This window comes from Trichogramma pretiosum, unplaced genomic scaffold (genome assembly GCF_000599845.2).
Source record: "Trichogramma pretiosum strain Unisexual culture from Peru unplaced genomic scaffold, Tpre_2.0 scaffold18, whole genome shotgun sequence".
NCBI lineage: Eukaryota > Metazoa > Arthropoda > Insecta > Hymenoptera > Trichogrammatidae > Trichogramma > Trichogramma pretiosum.
The window spans coordinates 426,382-444,491 of record NW_019641681.1 but is presented as its reverse complement, the minus strand read 5'-3'; the positions used below and the strand labels follow the sequence as shown (position 1 = coordinate 444,491).

The window sequence follows — 18,110 nt, the reverse complement described above, 5'->3', positions numbered from 1 at the left end:
ATAATGTCTAAAGTCACCGAGAATCTCGGTGTATTATTCTTGGGGGTCGACTCTCTCAGCGGCATAATAATCCCAAAAATTACAATCAGCCAACCTCTCTCGGATGAAGCAATAAAGAGACAGCAATAGAGAAATAATTGATCGCAGCAGCAGCGAGTGAGTCACTCGCGCGTATGTAACAGGATTGTGCACCTTACGCACGAGCCACGATTTATAAAGTACGTCATACGCACGTACATATACAAACGAGTAATGAAAGTTGTGACATTCTCGAGGCTCTCTCATGCGCTGCTCGGCGCACGAGTAATAGAGAGACAGAGAGGGAGATGGTAAAAACTTGGGCAATACCGCACTCGCGTATATTGCGGAAACGTATATTAACTGAAAAATATCCCCGAGCTGCGGGAAAATCGATTGGTACGCTGTATATAGGTACTGGCATTTGAAGACTGGACTATCGTGTGAGTGTCTGTGTGTCATCTGGCAGTTGCTGCGTCCGATACACGTCGCGCACGTGCGTGATTTAGTCTATAACGGGCAGCGGCATGGGCGACCGTATATAGCAGACGTTGATATCGAAGTGCTGCGCGTCGTGTGAATTTTTTTGCTGTTCCTCTTCTTCGTTTTCGCTCGATTTCAGACGCTTAAAAGAGTTGAAATATACTGCGTCTGTATGAAATGGATACTTTGAGAGAAAATTACTCAACCCGTTCGTTATTTGTCTTTTTATTTTTTCGCAATCCGTACAGAAAAAAAAAGAAAGGAATCTTAAACAATCCGATTATCGCGCCGTAATTCGGAGGAAAAAAGTGACGTATTGAAACACACGTGTGTTGTCCCGAAAGCAATCAACGACGAGCCCATCTCGTCATGCTTTATCGAATCGACCTGAAACTCGGCGCTCGTTTCGATCAAGCGTATTCACGGCAGCAGCGGCGCATCATCGCAATCGTCACCTACTTCAACTGCATTTCCTGCCTTCTATTCGATTCGCGCGAAAACTCGATAATAGGCTGCAATTCTGCCTCTTCCCCCACACACAGACCAATCGACTCTTGTGTATTCCAATTGCGCATAATGTAAACATGACGCAAGTCGATTTAGCGTCCAATCCTCGGGGCGACGTATGATATATATTATGAGAGCCGCGATCGTGATTAACGTTTTTAATGAGTCGCACATGCCGCGAATAAAACTTGAGAGCCTATGATTATAGCGAGCCTGACCCGACCCCATAAGGATTGGCTTTCTTATAAATACATATGCAGCTGTGCGCGATGTGGTTGACTGTAGTATGACGCTGCACTACTTCCTTCGACGCGCTCCGAGCCTATAACATGTTTGCACATTTGCTTCTTGTCACGCGGCCACAGGAAACAATGCAGCGTGTATATACATGTATACTCATAATACAAGAGGGAGAAGAAACTTGTTGCTGCCATTGGATGTATATATATTTTTCGATTATTTGTCTTTCTCCTGTTGTATGCATATAGTTAGGCCAGAAAACGACAACTGCTGTTGCTGCCGCTGTCACTGCTCTTTTTACCGTTAACCCAGAGAGAAAGAGAGAAAAATAATCGAAATTCACTATATTAACCCGAGACGATGTCTCGAAAGACTATTCTAGATGTGAAAACCGAGAGTGTGTCTGCTATCAAGTATTATATTAAACGTTCTTTTGCCTCGAGCTGAAGAATCATAATATTCGAGCGACAGTCTCGAGAGAGAGAGAGAGAGAGATAATTGGACGTGTTCAAAATTTCATTTTGTATATTATATATAAACCTGAGCAAATGATTGGAATGTTTGACCAATCGAGCGAGCCGTGCAGCACGCAGAGGCGATAGAAGATAAGTTATCGAAGTTCGAGAGAGAGCAAAAAATGTTTTCACGCGTATTTTTTTTATTTTATTTTTTCGGAGCGATGCTCCGAAGTAAAAATAAATTCGACGGATAGCTGGTGAAAAAAAATGTTATTTAAATGACAAAAGGATAGATGTCCGAAATGATAAGTATAGATACACATACACACACACGCACACAAGCGAAAGCGTTTGACAGTTTACAGAAAAAATTTACACTCTCTCTACAAATGTGTGTGTATATATCGGAGGTTGGAAGCAATAGGAGGCCGCACGAGAGAAGTATTATACATTAATGCATGAAAAATGTGTGTAAATACTCGTTTAATCCCGCTGTTTACGAGGCGCGTACACTCACACAACCACATTTATATCTATACACCCGTTTATATACGTTCGAAGGACGCACACTAACACACACACACGAGCGAGTGACATGTGCGTTGCGGAATACTTATACAGAGTATACGTTATATTATAGGCACAGCTGAGCCGGAGTGCGGAGTTGTGGAGTCGTTTGAAATTTTATACGCTCGCGCCTCTGTTTGTGTGTCTGTGCGTATTTATACAGAGCGATTATACAGCAGCGAACGAAAAAAGATGGTCCAGAATCACGAACGCGCGAAAGAGGAAAGAAACCTCCCGAATTTATACTACTAGCCAAACTACTCTTTCTCTTTATACGAAGAAATACTTTTTTTTCGTCCGTATCCGACACAAGCGAGCGAGGCAAGGCAAGGCGAGGCGAACGAACGCCGCGGCCCGAGCAACAAACGCTGCTGCTGCGCGGAAAAACCATGTTCTGTGTATGTGTGTGTGCGCGCGAAGGAGCGGGAGTCTGCTGTGCAGTACACCCACTATCCTTAAAGTGCTCTCCGCAGCCGCCTGGCTGCTACTCCGTGGATGCTGCGCCGTGGCCATGTGCAGTACACACAGGGCTTATAAGCGCAGGAGAAAGAAAGAGAGAGAGAAAGAGAGAGAGAAAGAGAGAGAGAAAGAGAAAAGGTCTGGGTCGTGTGGTATATATACAAGGAAGGTATAGGTAAGAAAGAGAAAAGAGAGAAAAAGGATGAGGAGGCAGCAGGAGCAGCGCAGGCACAGGAGCAAACTCAGATGTGTGGAATATATATACTGCGCATTATCTCTTCTCTCTCTCTCTTTCAGCATCTCTCTCGGCGTGCATAGGAAAAAGAAAGGCCTCAGGACACACGACTGCTGTTGCTGTTGCTGCTGACGCTGCCGTGGCTGCTGCTGGGGTCAACGTGCGAGATGCCGCAACGTCTACTACCCATAATACGGGGGACTCGACCGACACATATACACCGCGCGAACCGTGCGCCGCGTTATTATTATTAAAGCCGCAAGATTGTGTTGAATGAGTGTACACACATCTGTGCAATAATACGACGCTTCATGGTGCACAGTACAGGATTAGCGTAAGGATTCGCGCCCCGCGTCGTCTATTAGCCGCGTTGCAGTGCCGCATATATACACTGCTACGAGCTGATGACTACGCGCAAATACACGAAGTAAATAAAATATATTACGTACGTTATAACGAGTGTTTGCGGCAATCCTCGCTTAAAGCATATGCTTACGAGAGCATAATTTTTAAAACAAACCAGTGTAATAAGTCCTCCCCTCCTCGTCGTCGTCGACGCGACCTCCTCCTCGCGGTGGAGCGAGCACTAGTTGTCGTTAAGATACAAACGCGAGGGCGTTTAAAGGAAATGTTGAAATGTTTAAAGAAACGTTTTTACAACACTGTTGCTGCTGTGTATAACGACGCGTTATATTCATATTCGCGCTCATACGTACGCACACTCATTACTCGGAAAGGGTTTTAAAATCTTGGCGCGCGGATTCTCCTCTCTCTGTCTCTCCTTTTTTTTTTGTTAAGCTCTTTGTCGCGCGCTTCCATTTACGCGCGCTTATAGGACGCGTTTAATGTTTATGTACCCGCGCGCCGGTAGACACTTTTAACGCGGGTCCCTCAGCTGCTGCTGCTACTACTGCTGCCTACTATTCCTCCTACTGCACTGTAAATTCCGACTGTTTATTGCGAAAGAGACGGGCGCTTTTATACATTATTTGAGGCTTTTTGCGTAAAATATATTTACGCAGATTTTTATAGGCAAACTTTGTCGTCTTCGTCGTCGAGCAACGACACACCAACGAGTGCAAATATACACACTCGCACACACCTTGATCGTGCTCGCGAAAGTTTTTGATTTATATTTACCCTCGACTTCGAAAATCACGGCGCAAAAGACGACGACGACGATCGAGTAGAGTGCCTTGTGCTGTGTGTGCTCTATCTTTGGCGAAATCCGCATGATTTTAATCTCTACACTCTCGGCACACGGTTTACACGGTATTTTCCGCATCTCGTCGGGGAGTTAATTCGCCCGCGTGCGCGCGCGACATCTGCAGCGGAGCAGCGCGCGCCCATGCCCCGAGAGAGAAGCAGCCCCGTTTGACAGGCGCTTTCAATTCTTGCGCGCGAGTACGAGGCGCCTTTTTATAATCGCATTATCGTTTGAGAGAGAGAGAATGAGAGAGGCGCCCGACACTTCTGCTCGGCTCAATTCTCTCTCTCGCTCTCTCACTTTAACTCTCTCAAAGTACATAATGTATGACCGGCGGTCTACAATGAACTCGACGCTTCTTTATCTAATATTTTGAATCGAGCGTTTATGTATACACAAACACACGGACACACAACGCGATGCGATAAAGTCACTCACTGAGCTTCTTATCCGCCTTATAAATAGCCGCGTTGAACGCCGAGAGCGCGGCTAAATGAGAGGCCAAATTTTCCTCGTCAACCGGAGCATAATGTAAAGAGATTGCGAGCGGAGCAAGGCAGCGAATGATTATTATCGATGTTATATAGAGAGAACGACACCCGAGCTCGAGGCTTTTAACCCGAAGCTCGGGTACTGCATCATACGCAGCCAGTAGAAGCAGGGACGACGATCGAAGTCGACTCGTCTCTCTCTCTCTCTCTCTCTCTCCATAACACAGCTTGCGAGCTAGCACAGCAGCTCGGCTTGAAAATTCAATAAAGGTTGCTGGCCTGAGCTTGAGCGTAGTAGCTCTATCTCGACGTCGTCTATATATCCCTGCGCCACGCGCGCCTATACTTTACCTATCTCCGATGATTATTTAATAAGGGCAGCCGAGGAGCAGCAGCATCAGCACACCGCGTATAGGTATGCACACGAAATTAGCCCAGCCTGTCAGCTGTTCGCCCCTGCGCGGGGATGATCTCTCTCTCTCTCTCTCCGTCTCGTTCTATCGCGCGCGATACGGAGGATTCTATATATAATATAACGCGGGGCGGGGCTCGGCTGCGGGACGACGAGCTTTTGCCTCGTCGCGCTACGCTACGATGTAAACACGACGAGATGTTTTCCTCCTTTTTTTCGTGCTTCACCTCGCCTCTTTCTCTGCGTATACACGCACACTTCGTTGACAGTCTTTGCCTGCGATATAGGTGTACAAGCTTTTCTCGAAAGGCTATATTTCATGTAACGCGCACGCAATCGGAAAAGAGAGACAGAGAAAAAGATGAAATTGTTGCCACAAAAGAGGATCAATATTCATAAAGCATTATTATCCCGACGCGTGCTCCTGCTGTCTTTCTGTCTCTCTCTCTCTCTCACTCTCGTACTATGTATGTATACATACATTTCCAGCCTGTCACGGAGTCGTAAATTTGAGGGGTGAAGCGTGCGCGTTCATATACATATAGCGTGGTATATACATTTTAAGCGCGGCGTTTTTTTCGTCTCGGAAACCATCGGAATGCAAATATAATGCGAAAAGCTTTTACGCACATATAGCTGATGCTGCTGCGCGAAAGTCACTGCGGCGAAGTGTACGATTTTTTTTATATCCTCGTTCCGAAGATTTCGATGAAAAATACGAATAAAAAAGGTTTCTTCTCCAGCCTTCTTGTCTTTATTCATTTTCAATATCAAGAAGCGAGATAATGTGCACGTATGTAAATGTGTGTGCGCAAAGGCATTCGTATGCCAAACACGTGTTGACATTTTTTCGGACGATGCGAAGAGGCAGCGGTAGTGGCGAGAAAGAGATATAAGCAATACGTTTCCGCGAACCCTCCGCATTCTTGAAAAAAAATAATGTAAAAATACTCCGCCAGTTGCGCGAACGCACTCGCATATATCCCTGCTGTCGCTGCTAGTAGAGCATAAATATGACCGATGATAATAACAATCATGCGCGAAACTCACCCTTGCTGTAATTCTTGTCGTTCATCATCGTGAGTCCGGCGCCGTCGTTGCGATCGAGAAAGGTTCAACGAAACGCTCCACCTCGTCGTCGCCTCCTCCGCTGGGAGCTACGACTCCCGGAAGCCAACGTAAAGGAATTCGAAGGAACAACGAAATATTCGAAACGCAGGGCACTGATCCTTTTTTATTTTTTATTATAAAATATTTTTTCGGCTCTCTCTCTCTCTCTGGCCTGTCCGGCCTGCGGCCACTATAAATACAGGAGGCGACTAGCGCCGGCAGTGGCTGCCGATGTGCCTCGAAACACCCACCATCTCGCACCCCCGTACGTCTACTATATATGCAATATATAGACTATGGGTCGCACACGCACACACCGTCACGCACTTTGTATAAGCACAACACCAACGCAGGACAGAATAATAGAGAGACACACACACGCACACACTATATTATGATAAACAACGGCGGGTGTGCAAACAACCCTCAACCGTGCGAATACGATTTTCAAACTTTATTCACGACACAGCTTTTACACGATGAAGAATTGCCGAACGCGCACCATGGCCTTTTTCGGAGCTGCTGCAAGGCGCGCAGGAACACGACTTGACGACGGCACGCAGCAGCTTTTTTTGTGCACTCTCTGCAGCGCGAAAAATACGTACTTTGGTTGTTTGTTTGTGCTATGACAAGTCGCGCACGGCAGCGACGAGCTCTACAAAACGCGTTACAAAATATTCATACGTGTATGGGCATAAATGGAACGCGTTGCGCTGCGGTTGTTGTTGCGAGGCGAACGGTTGCCACCCGACTGACACAACGCGCGCAGTAAGTTCATCGCCGCCGCGGCCGCCACCACCACCACCGATGCCTTGCCTGCCTGCCTGCCGCTGCGGCCGAGCATATAGAGTCGGAGAAGCCGAGGCTGCTCCACTATGCTATAACAAACGCGTGCAACTCCTCCACCATCGGCCGCTTCTATATGTATATTATATGCGTGCGTACGTGTGTGTAAACTAGCTCCTTCTCTTTCGCACGCGCACATATAATACGCGAGATTAATGTGTGTACGGCTCGCAGTCGCCAGAGATCAGTTGCAGACGCCTTTCGACGCGCGGACGAGGCTTCGTAGAGTTTGTTATTCTACTGCTTGTATTTTGTTTTTTTCTTTCGAAACTCCAATTTTTTCAGAGTCATGAGCTCGTTCGATATGAATGACATAGGAATAATGACATGATTCTGATGTTTACAAACGGATTAGATTACTTCGTACGAACAGTTTATAAAGATCGCAAGTGTAAACAAAAGAGATGTCGATAAAGAAGATTGCGTTTCTTATAATTTTTATTGAAATATTTTTTGCTGATTAATAACTTCGTATTACTTTTACTTGTTTTCAAATTCAATTTATGTGTTAAAAATTACAATAACTGTGATGCACTTTTATGTAGCAAACAACCTTATCGACGAAGGGTTGCGTATCGATAATCGAGCGCGCAGCAAACCGAGGGGGCAGCACTCGAGCGACGATTCTGCGGAAAAATTGTAAAGAAGACTCCGTTAAGTAGTGCACCCAAGTGGCCATCTTAATAACTGCGCGAAAGAAAGACCTAAGATTTGAAAAATTTGCAAATAGTCTATTCAATGGAACAACAAACTCTTGGCTTGGGCCATTTGAAGCAACTTCCTTGAGTTTTTTTACACAATAGTAGCTATAAAAGTGTCGATTAGCTGAATCGTAACGCAGATATAAGTCGTTCATTGCCCTGCAAAATTTATTACTAAATTTTTTTTCGCCTAATGTCAAGCATTGCATTGACAAAAAAATGAGTGGCTGTTGCTCAGAGCACGAAATGGAATTAAATAGGATTGAATTTGTAGGTTCCGTTGAACTGCGATCCATGAGCAGCTATAACGCTTAATGCTCATTGTTTGACATCGTTTTGCGCACGATGATGATTTCCAGTTTCTCTAGGTCAGTTTATTGTTTTTTGCGTTTTTACTTCGGGTTAGATGTGGATTGGAGTGTAAGGTTTTACTAATTTTAGCTTGAATTAATGATTTTTATTTTTATTTAAATATATGAGATTTAAATATCGAATTCAACTCTTATGTATTTATCATACTCACGCGTCGTGGTTAGCTCGTTATTTGATAAAATTTCTACCACCTTGGCTCCGTCTGCTGGTATTGATTCCGTTCAATATTCGTAATATTTGGCCACTCGAATTACTCGCTTATTTCTTTTGTTCACGTGGGCGAGTCGACAATCTGATTTTATAAATTATAATACACACTAATTTTAATTGAATTTAATACAAAAAAGGTAGTCTGGACAAGTCTTAAACTCAATAAAATGGAGTTTAGTGGTAAAATCAACAACAACTTTGTTGCCAAGTAATTGTCATTGTGTACATTAAAATATCCAAATAATGTAGTAAGTTCATTTGTTTAAATTAATTGATATTTGCAGAGTAAAAGAGGAGCCTAATGAGTTTTGCTACAACGAAAATGACTGTGGTGAAATAGAAAACCAATCATCAGATTCTACAAATTTGCAATACCTTAGGAGTCTACAAGAGAATACCGTAGGTTCATTCAACACTAAACTATAATTTTTTTAAACGAAATTTTAATAAAACTTCGATTCATCACAGATGGATACGAATGACAAATGTGAAGACCACAAAATTAAAGTAGAGTTTGAGTGCAAAGATGTAAAACTCAATGTGAATTTATTAGTACTCGATAAAGTCAACGAAAAAATGCCAACATTTCAACCTAACCTCGAAAATAAAGTAGAGTTTGAGTGCAAAGATGCAAAACCCAATGTGAATCTATTAGTACTTGATAAAGTGAACGAAGGAATTCATGAATTTCAACCTAACCAAGAAATTAAAATAGAGTTCGAGTGCAAAGACGTGAAACCTACACTAAATTTATTGGTACCTTATAAGACGTTTACAAAAAAGAGCAGTCTGAAACCCCATAATGATTCAGTTCGCAATAATCGAAAACCTCATAAGTGCGATGTACGCGAAAAGTCATTCGCATTTAAAACTGATGTAAAACGCCATGTTGATTCAGTGCATAATCGTATTACTTACCCGTGTGAAATTTGCGGAAAGACATTTGCACGTAAGATTAGTCTGAAATTACATATTGATTCGGTACACAATCACACAAATCATTCATGTCACACATGTGGAAAGACATTTTCACATAAGGGTAATTTAAAAAAACATATTGATTCAGTACATAATCATATCAATCATGCATGTCACACGTGTGGAAAGACATTTTCACAAAAAAGTAATCTGAAAACCCATATTGATTCAGTGCATAACAATCGAAAACCTCATCACTGTCATATATGTGGAAAAACATTTTCACATAAAAGTGATCTGAAAATCCATATTGACTCAGTGCATAATCGTATCAATTATCCATGTCACATGTGCGGAAAGACATTTTCACAAAAAGGTTATCTGAAGCTCCATATTAATTCAGTGCATAATGGTCGGAAAGCTTCAATCAATCACTCATGTCACATGTGTGGAAAGACATTTTCATACAAGAGTAATCTAAAAACTCACGTTGATTCAGTTCATAATAATCGAAAACCTTATATTTGCGATGTATGCGGAAAGACATTTGCACAAAAGATTCAACTAAAAATCCATATCGATTCAGTACATAATCATATCAATCATCCATGCCACACATGTGGAAAGACATTTTCATGTAAGAAAAATCTAAAACAACATATTAATTCAATACATAATCGTATTACTTACCCGTGTGATATTTGTAAAAGGACATTTTCACAAAAAGGTCGTCTAAACACCCACATTGATTCAATTCATAACACCTTAAAACTGTGATGTATGCGAAAAAATATTGACTCGAAAGAGTAGCCTGAAAAAATTTGTTCGATGCATAGTCGCGTTACTTATATTACTCTGTAACATTTATAGAAAGACACTTTCCCAAAAAGGTTATCTTAAGTTGAAAATTGATTAAGTTCATGGTGAGGAGTCGTCTCCGTGTTCACATCGATTCAGTGCATGATTATATTACTTACCTATGTGAAATTCGTGGAAGATTATTTTCAATAGTAATGTTTGTAAGAAAACACTCTGTCATAAAAATTATCTTGAAACGACAACTCCAAAAAGAAGTGTCAAGTGTACGAGAAAATATTTAAACAATCTGTTCAATTAAATTAACTATGAAAGAAGAGCATGCAAATATAATATAACTTTAATGATATAGTTTATATAATAAGTTTGTTAATTGAGTCATTGATCAATTGTATTTATTTAAATTATCTGTTAATTTAAAAATTTAATGTTATATGAAATAATATAATAAAAGTTTTTTTCAAAAAAAATTAACATACTTGAATTACGCTTGAATTTGTGCAGGATGGATCAATCGTGTTTTTTGTCACTTCCGAAGACTTATTATAGAATTGTAAAGATAAAGAAAATTTCTCTCTATTTTTAATTCACATTGGCCACACATTGTTTTTCAATTTTAATTCGTCACTATTTGTAAAAAAATACTGCAAGAATTTCGGTCGTGACATATTGTTACATGATTTCAGATCCCGATAGTACTTGACCGTACGAACAAACGGTAAACAGAGCGTAATCACGACAGCCCGAGGAAGTCGGATCGTTGCATCTTAATTTGGCGTATAGGATTAAACAGGAAACGCCTGCATCGTCGCAGTCGTCGCCACTGCCAATTGCAATTCAAATTCGTATCCGACCGATAGTCCGTTTCGCGAATGAATATTACAACGCAATGCAACGCAGCAGAGAACAGAGAACCTACAGAGCATCGATGAGTATAAATATCAAATCACCGAGTCCGATTAATATGCGACTTTTCTATACACATTACCGATCGTCTGCTCCGTATCAAATAGTAAACGAGTGTGCCAACAGATTATTATTCTAATCGGTTACGCGAACGTATCGTTGACTGTATGGTTTCATTCAACTGCAGGGACTGTATATCGACGGCGTTATCAATGTTTGCTCGCGTGGATCGAACTTTACAAGCCGTGGAAAATGATTTTTAAATGAAAAATTAATTCGGAGCAGATATCGAGACAACGATTTATAGATATATCAAAGGAAATTTATCATTCATATACTCAGGACGATTCGCGCGTGATTATAGTATAATCGTCCAATAAACAAGATATATAACAACTCGTATATCGCCAAACAAAGTCACGACTGCACTTCCACGTTTAGTTAATTATTCGCCGCTATTACAAATGATAAAAGGTCACAATCGCTTCTATGTAATCGCTCGCTTACACACGCCGGCTGTCAGGAAGTTTCCTCTGGTTCGATAATTTTTCTCCTCCGATAGTTTCACACGCAGACAGAGCAGCAGTCGAGCGTCGGCCGGCCTGCCGACTATGCATCCGATGAAATTCTATCGATTTCCATTTCTATATAATGGACACGTTGGCTCTCGCCAACACACGGATGCAAACTCACACACATACACGCGCAAACGCAAGCAGATTCTGTGAGATAAAGGTTTATTGCTTCGTCGATGGCGAGGCCGAGCAGCAGCGCCGGCGAGAAAGAGAGAGAGAGTATATTACGCGCGTCTGTGAAAGTTTCTCATACATGCACGTATAATATGTGTGTCGGGCGAGGTAATTTTTTTTTCCTTTCCTATCTTGACTTTTCTCCGCCACGCCTTTTTTCCTAAAAGTGCATTATAGCTGGCGCGAGTCGCTCGTTGCGCCATCCGATTTTCCATTTACATGCGGTTTACGAATATTTCGCACATTTACAAAACGTATTAGAGGCTGTTTGCGCGGGGTCGAAGAGGCCGCTGAATGAGCTATACGCCCTGCCACAATGGCCCCTTTGCATATCTAGCCTAATGAGCGTATAAGAAGTACTACAAGAACGACGTCTAATAATAATTGCAGCTCACGCGACGACGCGAGCAACGATTTCAAGGTACACGACTAGAGGTACTCGCATGTATATGCAGAGCGTAGGTACGTACTACCCGAGAGAGATACAAGAGCGATCTCGAATTTCAATTTTCATTCTCTCCTTTGTGCTTTATACAGAAAAAGCAAGCCTAGACCTTTTTTATCGGATTCGGCGCTGTACACTTTCATCCCGAGCTCTTATGCAGCCCGCGCGTAATATAAAAGCGCAATGTATATAAACGCACAAAGATTTCCGTGTAACGTAATGTACGCCCACACGCGAGCTCAGCACTTTTCATCTTATTTTCGTGGACGACGACGATGATGCGACGAGAGCTCAATTTTCGAGACCGCTCCGCTGCGCCACACATCATGAGAATGATGTTCCCTTTTCTTCTCGTGCGGCGGCTCAAGGTTATATACCAGCTTGTACTTTATAATGCGCGCATTTCTCATACATAGCGGCCACGAAAGCAAATCAGTGTGTGCATGCAGTTTGGCCGGCGAGACAAATTCTTTTGCTGCTATATAGCGCGACGCGCCGGGGGAAAAGATGCTGCTGCTACTGCTGCGACAAGTAGTATTTGCTGAAGTGTGAGATATATAATAACACTGAAACGAGGAATGAGAGATGTCACATTCGAGTTGAAGAAATTTATTCTTTTTATGAGTCGACGCTTTTTTGATTGAATTTGTATGAGCCGATGATTGTCATAATTTCAATCGATAAATCAAATATGTATTATCCACCAAACCGCGTCATCAAGAAGAGAGCATATGGAAAATGGTGCTCGCGTCGCTTTCGAGCCTCAGCCATATACTAATTTCGCTACCGGGTTAGTAGTCGTCCGAATTTTCATCAGGCACACTAACACTTTTGCATGGCACGTAGTATTATAAGATGCACGTATAATCGTCTGTACGGCCTATACAGTGGACTCTCGTCGTCTTCAACGTCGTCTGTCCCGTATTATATAAATATAACGGCTAGTGAGCGACGACTTGTGGCTTCTTATTACGTTTGACACAGTTTCGCGCGCGTCTACGAAGCTCTCTTGGGCTACCAGCAACAGCAGCTGTGTTGTCTCTTGGCAAATTATTAATTTTCTTGTCGCTTATTTATGCATTAAAATCACAGCGTCAAACGGTCGCAGCCGCGTATCTCGGCTATATTGCGGCGTCGTTTTAAATTTGCGCCTTTCGGAGAAGAGAATGTCATCCGCACGCGACTCGGCGCGAGCTCTTTCTTTTTTGCTTGTTCGAGCGTGATGGGCATCGATTTTAGTGTTCGCACCTTTGTACAAATATAAGGAAAGCAATAAAGAGAGAGAGAGAGAGTCGAAATAAAAAATCTACCGTTGATCGAGCGAAGCATTATATCCTAGTATTATTATCGATAGTTTGTGTGCTTCGCTCAACACACAGTGTATATAATACAATGCAACGGTACTGTGTCGGGCCGCAGCTGCTGCTGCACTGACGATATTATAAAAATTACAATGCCCCCCAGCCGAGAGCACACGGGCTAGACAAAAAGTTTTAATCGCTCGTACGTTATAAGACAGAGAGAAGAGAGAAGGTGGATTATAATATACACACAAAGAGTCGCGCTTTATTTCCATAATAATATAAGCCACTCGTCGGTGCGCGCGCGAGTGGAGATCGCGCGCACCAGGTGAGAACAAAGAAGGAAACATTCAAGTGCGAAGGAATTAAGTTATATGCTTGAATGACCACTCGAGCGGCTAATTTTCTAATGAATTATGTAAACGAGCTGGTATTGTGGTGCTGTACCACTTTGTTGGACATTATGAATGTATTGGAAATCTCGATAACATCGCGACTTGGCGTTGTCGTCGAGTTGCTGCCGCTTAGTTCGATTTTTTTCACATTTTTCAGAAGGCAGCTGGCTGCTTGTCGGACGAGCAATAAACCAGCTTTAAGCAGGATATTAAATAACCGAGCGACGTAATCAACGTACAAATGTATAATATTCATTTTTTTCTCCCTCCATGATGGCGGTAAAAAAAGATCGAGCTAGTGTACGTTTAAATTTCTCGATTTTACGTATTATTGCCACGCGCTCGATTAAAAAAAAGAAAGGATCGCAGCTCGCGTATACTATCGCGCGCTATATATCATATACTATAACATTGTAATTTAATTTTCCGAGGGCACGTAGTAGCGTATCGATATCGATGTTATAATAAAACGCGGTTGTTTATTACTGGCGCGACACGAGTCGCTCGATGCTGGCAGTGATATAGGTATTATACGCGTGTAATATCGTTATATACCTCTACCTTGGAGCTGACCGCAGGACTCTCCGACCGTATGGCTGTGCATTATAATGTGTGCCTGTATAGAGCCGTATGCTGGAGCCACGATGTGATATTTGCTTAAAAAACGTTTAATTTACAATCAAGCCCGTCTCAGATGCGTATGCCTATACATCTGATCAAGAAAAGTCGTTCGACATACGTCGCTGTATCTAATTTCATTAAAGGCAGATTGCCTGGGTTAATGGAAGTGTCAATTTTTTGCTTCCTTCATTGGGAAGCTTTGTAATAGGATCGAAAATGAATTCTTGAACCAGATGTCGTATTATTATAATTATTATAAGTATATTTTGTTTGTATAACTTTAAACTAGATTGAAGTACTAAATGTCAGTATACGTGTGTTCAATTGCATGCCAAACATTATTTTAAAGACGAGACGATTAATCGTATCGAAATAAACTGAATTTATTATCAATTAGGATGAGGATGAAGCCAAAAACTGTTATTTTACGATCAATTCTAAAAAAAAATTAGGTTGTTTTGCAAAGTTGAAGTAATCTTTTTAACATTTTTACCATAATTGATAAATAAAAGTAGCCAAGTTTTCTTTCAAAATCAAATAATTTGGATTCGTAGATAATTTGAACATGTACAAGTTGGAAATCAAGTATTTTTTAAAGAATATTTAGAAATTTATAAATGTTTTATAGATGGTTCAATACAGATTTATTAGCCTAAAAAAGACAATCAACTTTTGTTGAAACGTTGCCATCAACAAAAAACTCCCAAACAAGATCTTTTGGGTTCCTAGTTCGTAATATCCTTACTACCGTCCAATATAAATTATCCGTGAATGAAACGATGAAAATAATCAAAATAAAATTTTTTTTCAGGAAACTGTTTGACAATAAATACTTAATTACTACAGATAACCATGAATTTCGAAGTTCACTCGAAGTTTTTTTTAAAATTATGTATGGTATTTATGTGAGCTTTCAGAGTATCTTCGCGGTCATATGACTTGTGGCAAATATCACATTCAAAGGATTTCCTCCGAAGATGTACTGCTTTTATGTGCTTTTTGAGATTACCATTATGTCCAAATCATTTATGACAAATATCACATTTGAAGGGTTTGCTACCATTATGTACTACACTTATGTGCCTATTGAGGATACCTTTTTTCCAAATAATTTATGGCAAATATCACAATCAAAGGGTTTGTTCCGATTATGTACTATATTTATGTGTCTATTGAGATAACCCTTATGGCCAAAGGATTTGCGACAAGTGTCACACTCGAAGGGTTTTCTCTCATCATGTACTGCATTCACGTGACGATTGAGGTTGCCTTTTTGTCCAAATGATTTTTGACAAATTTCACAATCGAAAGGTTTGTTACGGTTATGCACTATATTTATGTGTTTATTGAGATTGCTCTTGATTCCAAATGATTTGTGACAAATATCACATTCGAAGGGTGTGCTACGATTGTGTATTACATTTATGTGTTGATTGAGATTGCCCTTGAATCCAAATGATTTGTGGCAAACCTCACACTCGAAGGGTTTGCTCCGATTATGTACTGAATTCAAGTGACGTTTGAGTTTATTCTGGTATCCAAATGATTTATGACAAATATCACATTCCCAGGGTTTGCTAAGATTATGTACTACATTTATGTGTTGATTGAGATTGCCCTTGAATCCAAATGATTTGTGGCAAGTCTCACAATCAAAGGATTTGATTCTATTATGTACTAGTTTTTTCTGTTTATTGAGATTAATCTCGTTGGATAATGATTCGTGACAACTTTCGTATTCAAAAGCTTTGCTTTTATCACGTACTGCGTTTGTCGTCACTTTCAAGATTTGCTGGTAGCTAAGTGCATTTTTACTTATCTCATTAGTCTGAATTGGGGTTTCCATTTTTGTAATAGACTGAAAATGTTGAGACTCAGATTTACAGATGTTAGTAGATGACGACTTCAGTTCAGGTTTAACATCTCTGCACTCAAAATCTATGTATATTTTTACATCTAATTCTTCCTGTAATGCAATTGTCTCTTTAACGTAGATTTCCTAAAATTAAAATTGGATAATTGCTAGTTTCAAATAGTGAATTGACAACATAATTCAAGTCATTAAACTCACTGATGATTCATGAAGCGACGTTTCAAAATTTTCAGCTTTGCAATAGTCCATTGAATCTAGAACATAACCACCAGCTGTATTCATCGAAGAATCGTTTATCTTTTCCTTGATCCTGAAGAAAAAATCGAGTTTACTATTAGATTGCTAAAAAAATTTTAATGTTAGTGTAACTCACAAAAACGTTACCTAACTACATCACTGCTACCTTCCATTACTTTCTTGATTATGCAACTAGTCTTAATTTGATTTTCTATTTTCACAATAGATGGACAACTTTGATTCTCTGATTTGCACATTGTCGTCGATAGAGACTTTAGTTCAGGGTTAACATTTCTGCACTCAAATTCTGTCAATATTTTTTCATCTAATTCTTCCTGTACTGCGATGGTCTCTTTAATATGGTTTCCCTGAAATTAAAATGATGTAATATTTTTCAATAATAGAAAACAGAAAATGATTAAAATCATTGAATTTACCGATAATTGATGAAACAGCAAATTTTCAACATTTTCGATTTTGTAAGAGTTCACAGAGTTGAAATTATCATCGTTTCGATCCAGCCAAGTATCATTCGGCTCGTCTTTTACTCTAATGAATAATTAAGTGTGATAAAGTCATAGTTCAAAAGATATCATGGCATAAATAAAAAAAATAATACCTAAGTGTGCTATCTTTGTTTTCCATAATTTGCTTGATTTTAAGTGTACTTGCTGTAAATTTTCACGAAATACACCGAAAAAATATTCGAGGTTAAACATCTCGAGTAGCCAACACTGTACTTCGAATTCACCTATACCTACACTCATTTACGGACATTATTTGTAAACACTTGCTCACCGAAGAATTCAGTTCGTGGCCAGCGACTGAACGCATTATTCGCATTAGCAAGGTTATCGTCGTGATTGTGATAGCTTCTCACAGTGACACTTTCCCCTTCCCCTTTCGACTGTCCATACCCAGTTATATACTGCGATTCACTAAGGCACTAACTTGACATTTTTTATTTGAGGATGGAAGTTGAACTATTTTATTGCAAAACATTGGAATCGTATAGGAAAGATTTTATCGTGAAAAAAACCACCTGTGATAAGTGGCATGCAGAAAATAATGATCGTGAAGTAATTGACATGGCTAATGTTAAAAATTTTAGATTTTTTTTCAGAGAATATTCTGTAAGAATTTACAATCATGCATTTATTCGAAGTTGATAAAATTAAAGATTATTTCAAAATCGCTCGCAGCATATGAGATAAGTTTGTAAAATTGAAAACATAATCGAAATAGAGGCCTGAGTAAAAAGAAAAATAAACCTGAATTTCGATTGTGAAGTCAAAAATATAAGAAGAATTGATACAAAAAATGCATCTGTATCGGTATATTCAAAATCCACATCAATGCAGTGCATATAGTGGTCTCAATAAACATGTCATTTAAATATGCACGTTGAATCAACGAATTATGATGATACTCATACGAAAGAATATGGTTGATATCCACGAGCAAAAAGGTCAACGCACCAAATTTGAGCTTTTTCGCACATTAAAAAAAAAAAAAAAAAAATACGCAGTTTCG

General features: G+C 40.3%; 3 protein-coding genes across 6 annotated transcripts in view; 1 reads left to right on the top strand and 2 right to left on the bottom strand.

The window, feature by feature from the left end:
• Nucleotides 1–6,924, bottom strand: part of LOC106652181 (unconventional myosin heavy chain 6) — a 51,761-nt gene extending 44,837 nt beyond the window's left edge. Inside the window, exon 1 of the mRNA XM_023461046.1 lies at nt 6,128–6,924. Within this exon, the coding sequence (XP_023316814.1) occupies nt 6,128–6,155 (28 nt within the window). The 5' untranslated portion in view covers nt 6,156–6,924. The remainder of the gene's footprint in view (nt 1–6,127) is intronic.
• Nucleotides 6,925–8,073: 1,149 nt separating this feature from the next.
• On the top strand, nt 8,074–10,362 carry LOC111694136 (zinc finger protein OZF-like). 4 transcript variants are annotated; one of them, XM_023461003.1, is made up of 3 exons: nt 8,360–8,524; nt 8,601–8,715; nt 8,810–10,362. In XM_023461003.1, the coding sequence occupies exon 3, from the start codon at nt 8,893–8,895 to the stop codon at nt 10,009–10,011; it is 1,119 nt and encodes a 372-aa protein (XP_023316771.1). In that variant the 5' UTR covers nt 8,360–8,524; nt 8,601–8,715; nt 8,810–8,892; the 3' UTR covers nt 10,012–10,362. The 4 variants fall into 3 exon arrangements, with proteins under 4 accessions (XP_023316770.1, XP_023316771.1, XP_023316772.1 ...); XM_023461002.1 differs by lacking the exon at nt 8,360–8,524 and adding an exon at nt 8,074–8,102 and having other exon boundaries at nt 8,785–10,362; XM_023461001.1 differs by having other exon boundaries at nt 8,785–10,362.
• Nucleotides 10,363–15,112: 4,750 nt separating this feature from the next.
• LOC106652260 (zinc finger protein OZF-like) lies at nt 15,113–17,387 on the bottom strand. Its single transcript, XM_014371105.2, has 5 exons — nt 17,197–17,387; nt 17,015–17,126; nt 16,725–16,945; nt 16,539–16,650; nt 15,113–16,466 (listed from the first exon to the last, which is right to left on the bottom strand). The coding sequence occupies exons 1-5, from the start codon at nt 17,220–17,222 to the stop codon at nt 15,543–15,545; spliced, it is 1,395 nt and encodes a 464-aa protein (XP_014226591.1). The 5' UTR covers nt 17,223–17,387; the 3' UTR covers nt 15,113–15,542.
• Nucleotides 17,388–18,110: the final 723 nt, after the last annotated feature.

What these genes read in the sequence shown, in the direction of transcription:
- LOC111694136 (XM_023461001.1), top strand. Translation starts at nt 8,484, where the DNA reads ATGGAGTTTAGTGGTAAAATCAACAACAACTTTGTTGCCAA. An exon ending in AACAACAACTTTGTTGCCAA is followed by an intron (nt 8,525 to 8,600) that starts GTAATTGTCATT and finishes TGATATTTGCAG; the next exon opens with AGTAAAAGAGGAGCCTAATG. An exon ending in GGAGTCTACAAGAGAATACC is followed by an intron (nt 8,716 to 8,784) that starts GTAGGTTCATTC and finishes GATTCATCACAG; the next exon opens with ATGGATACGAATGACAAATG.
- LOC106652260 (XM_014371105.2), bottom strand. Translation starts at nt 17,222, where the DNA reads ATGGAAAACAAAGATAGCACACTTAG. An exon ending in TGCTGTTTCATCAATTATCG is followed by an intron (nt 16,946 to 17,014) that starts GTAAATTCAATG and finishes TTTTAATTTCAG; the next exon opens with GGAAACCATATTAAAGAGAC. An exon ending in CGTCGCTTCATGAATCATCA is followed by an intron (nt 16,467 to 16,538) that starts GTGAGTTTAATG and finishes TTTTAATTTTAG; the next exon opens with GAAATCTACGTTAAAGAGAC.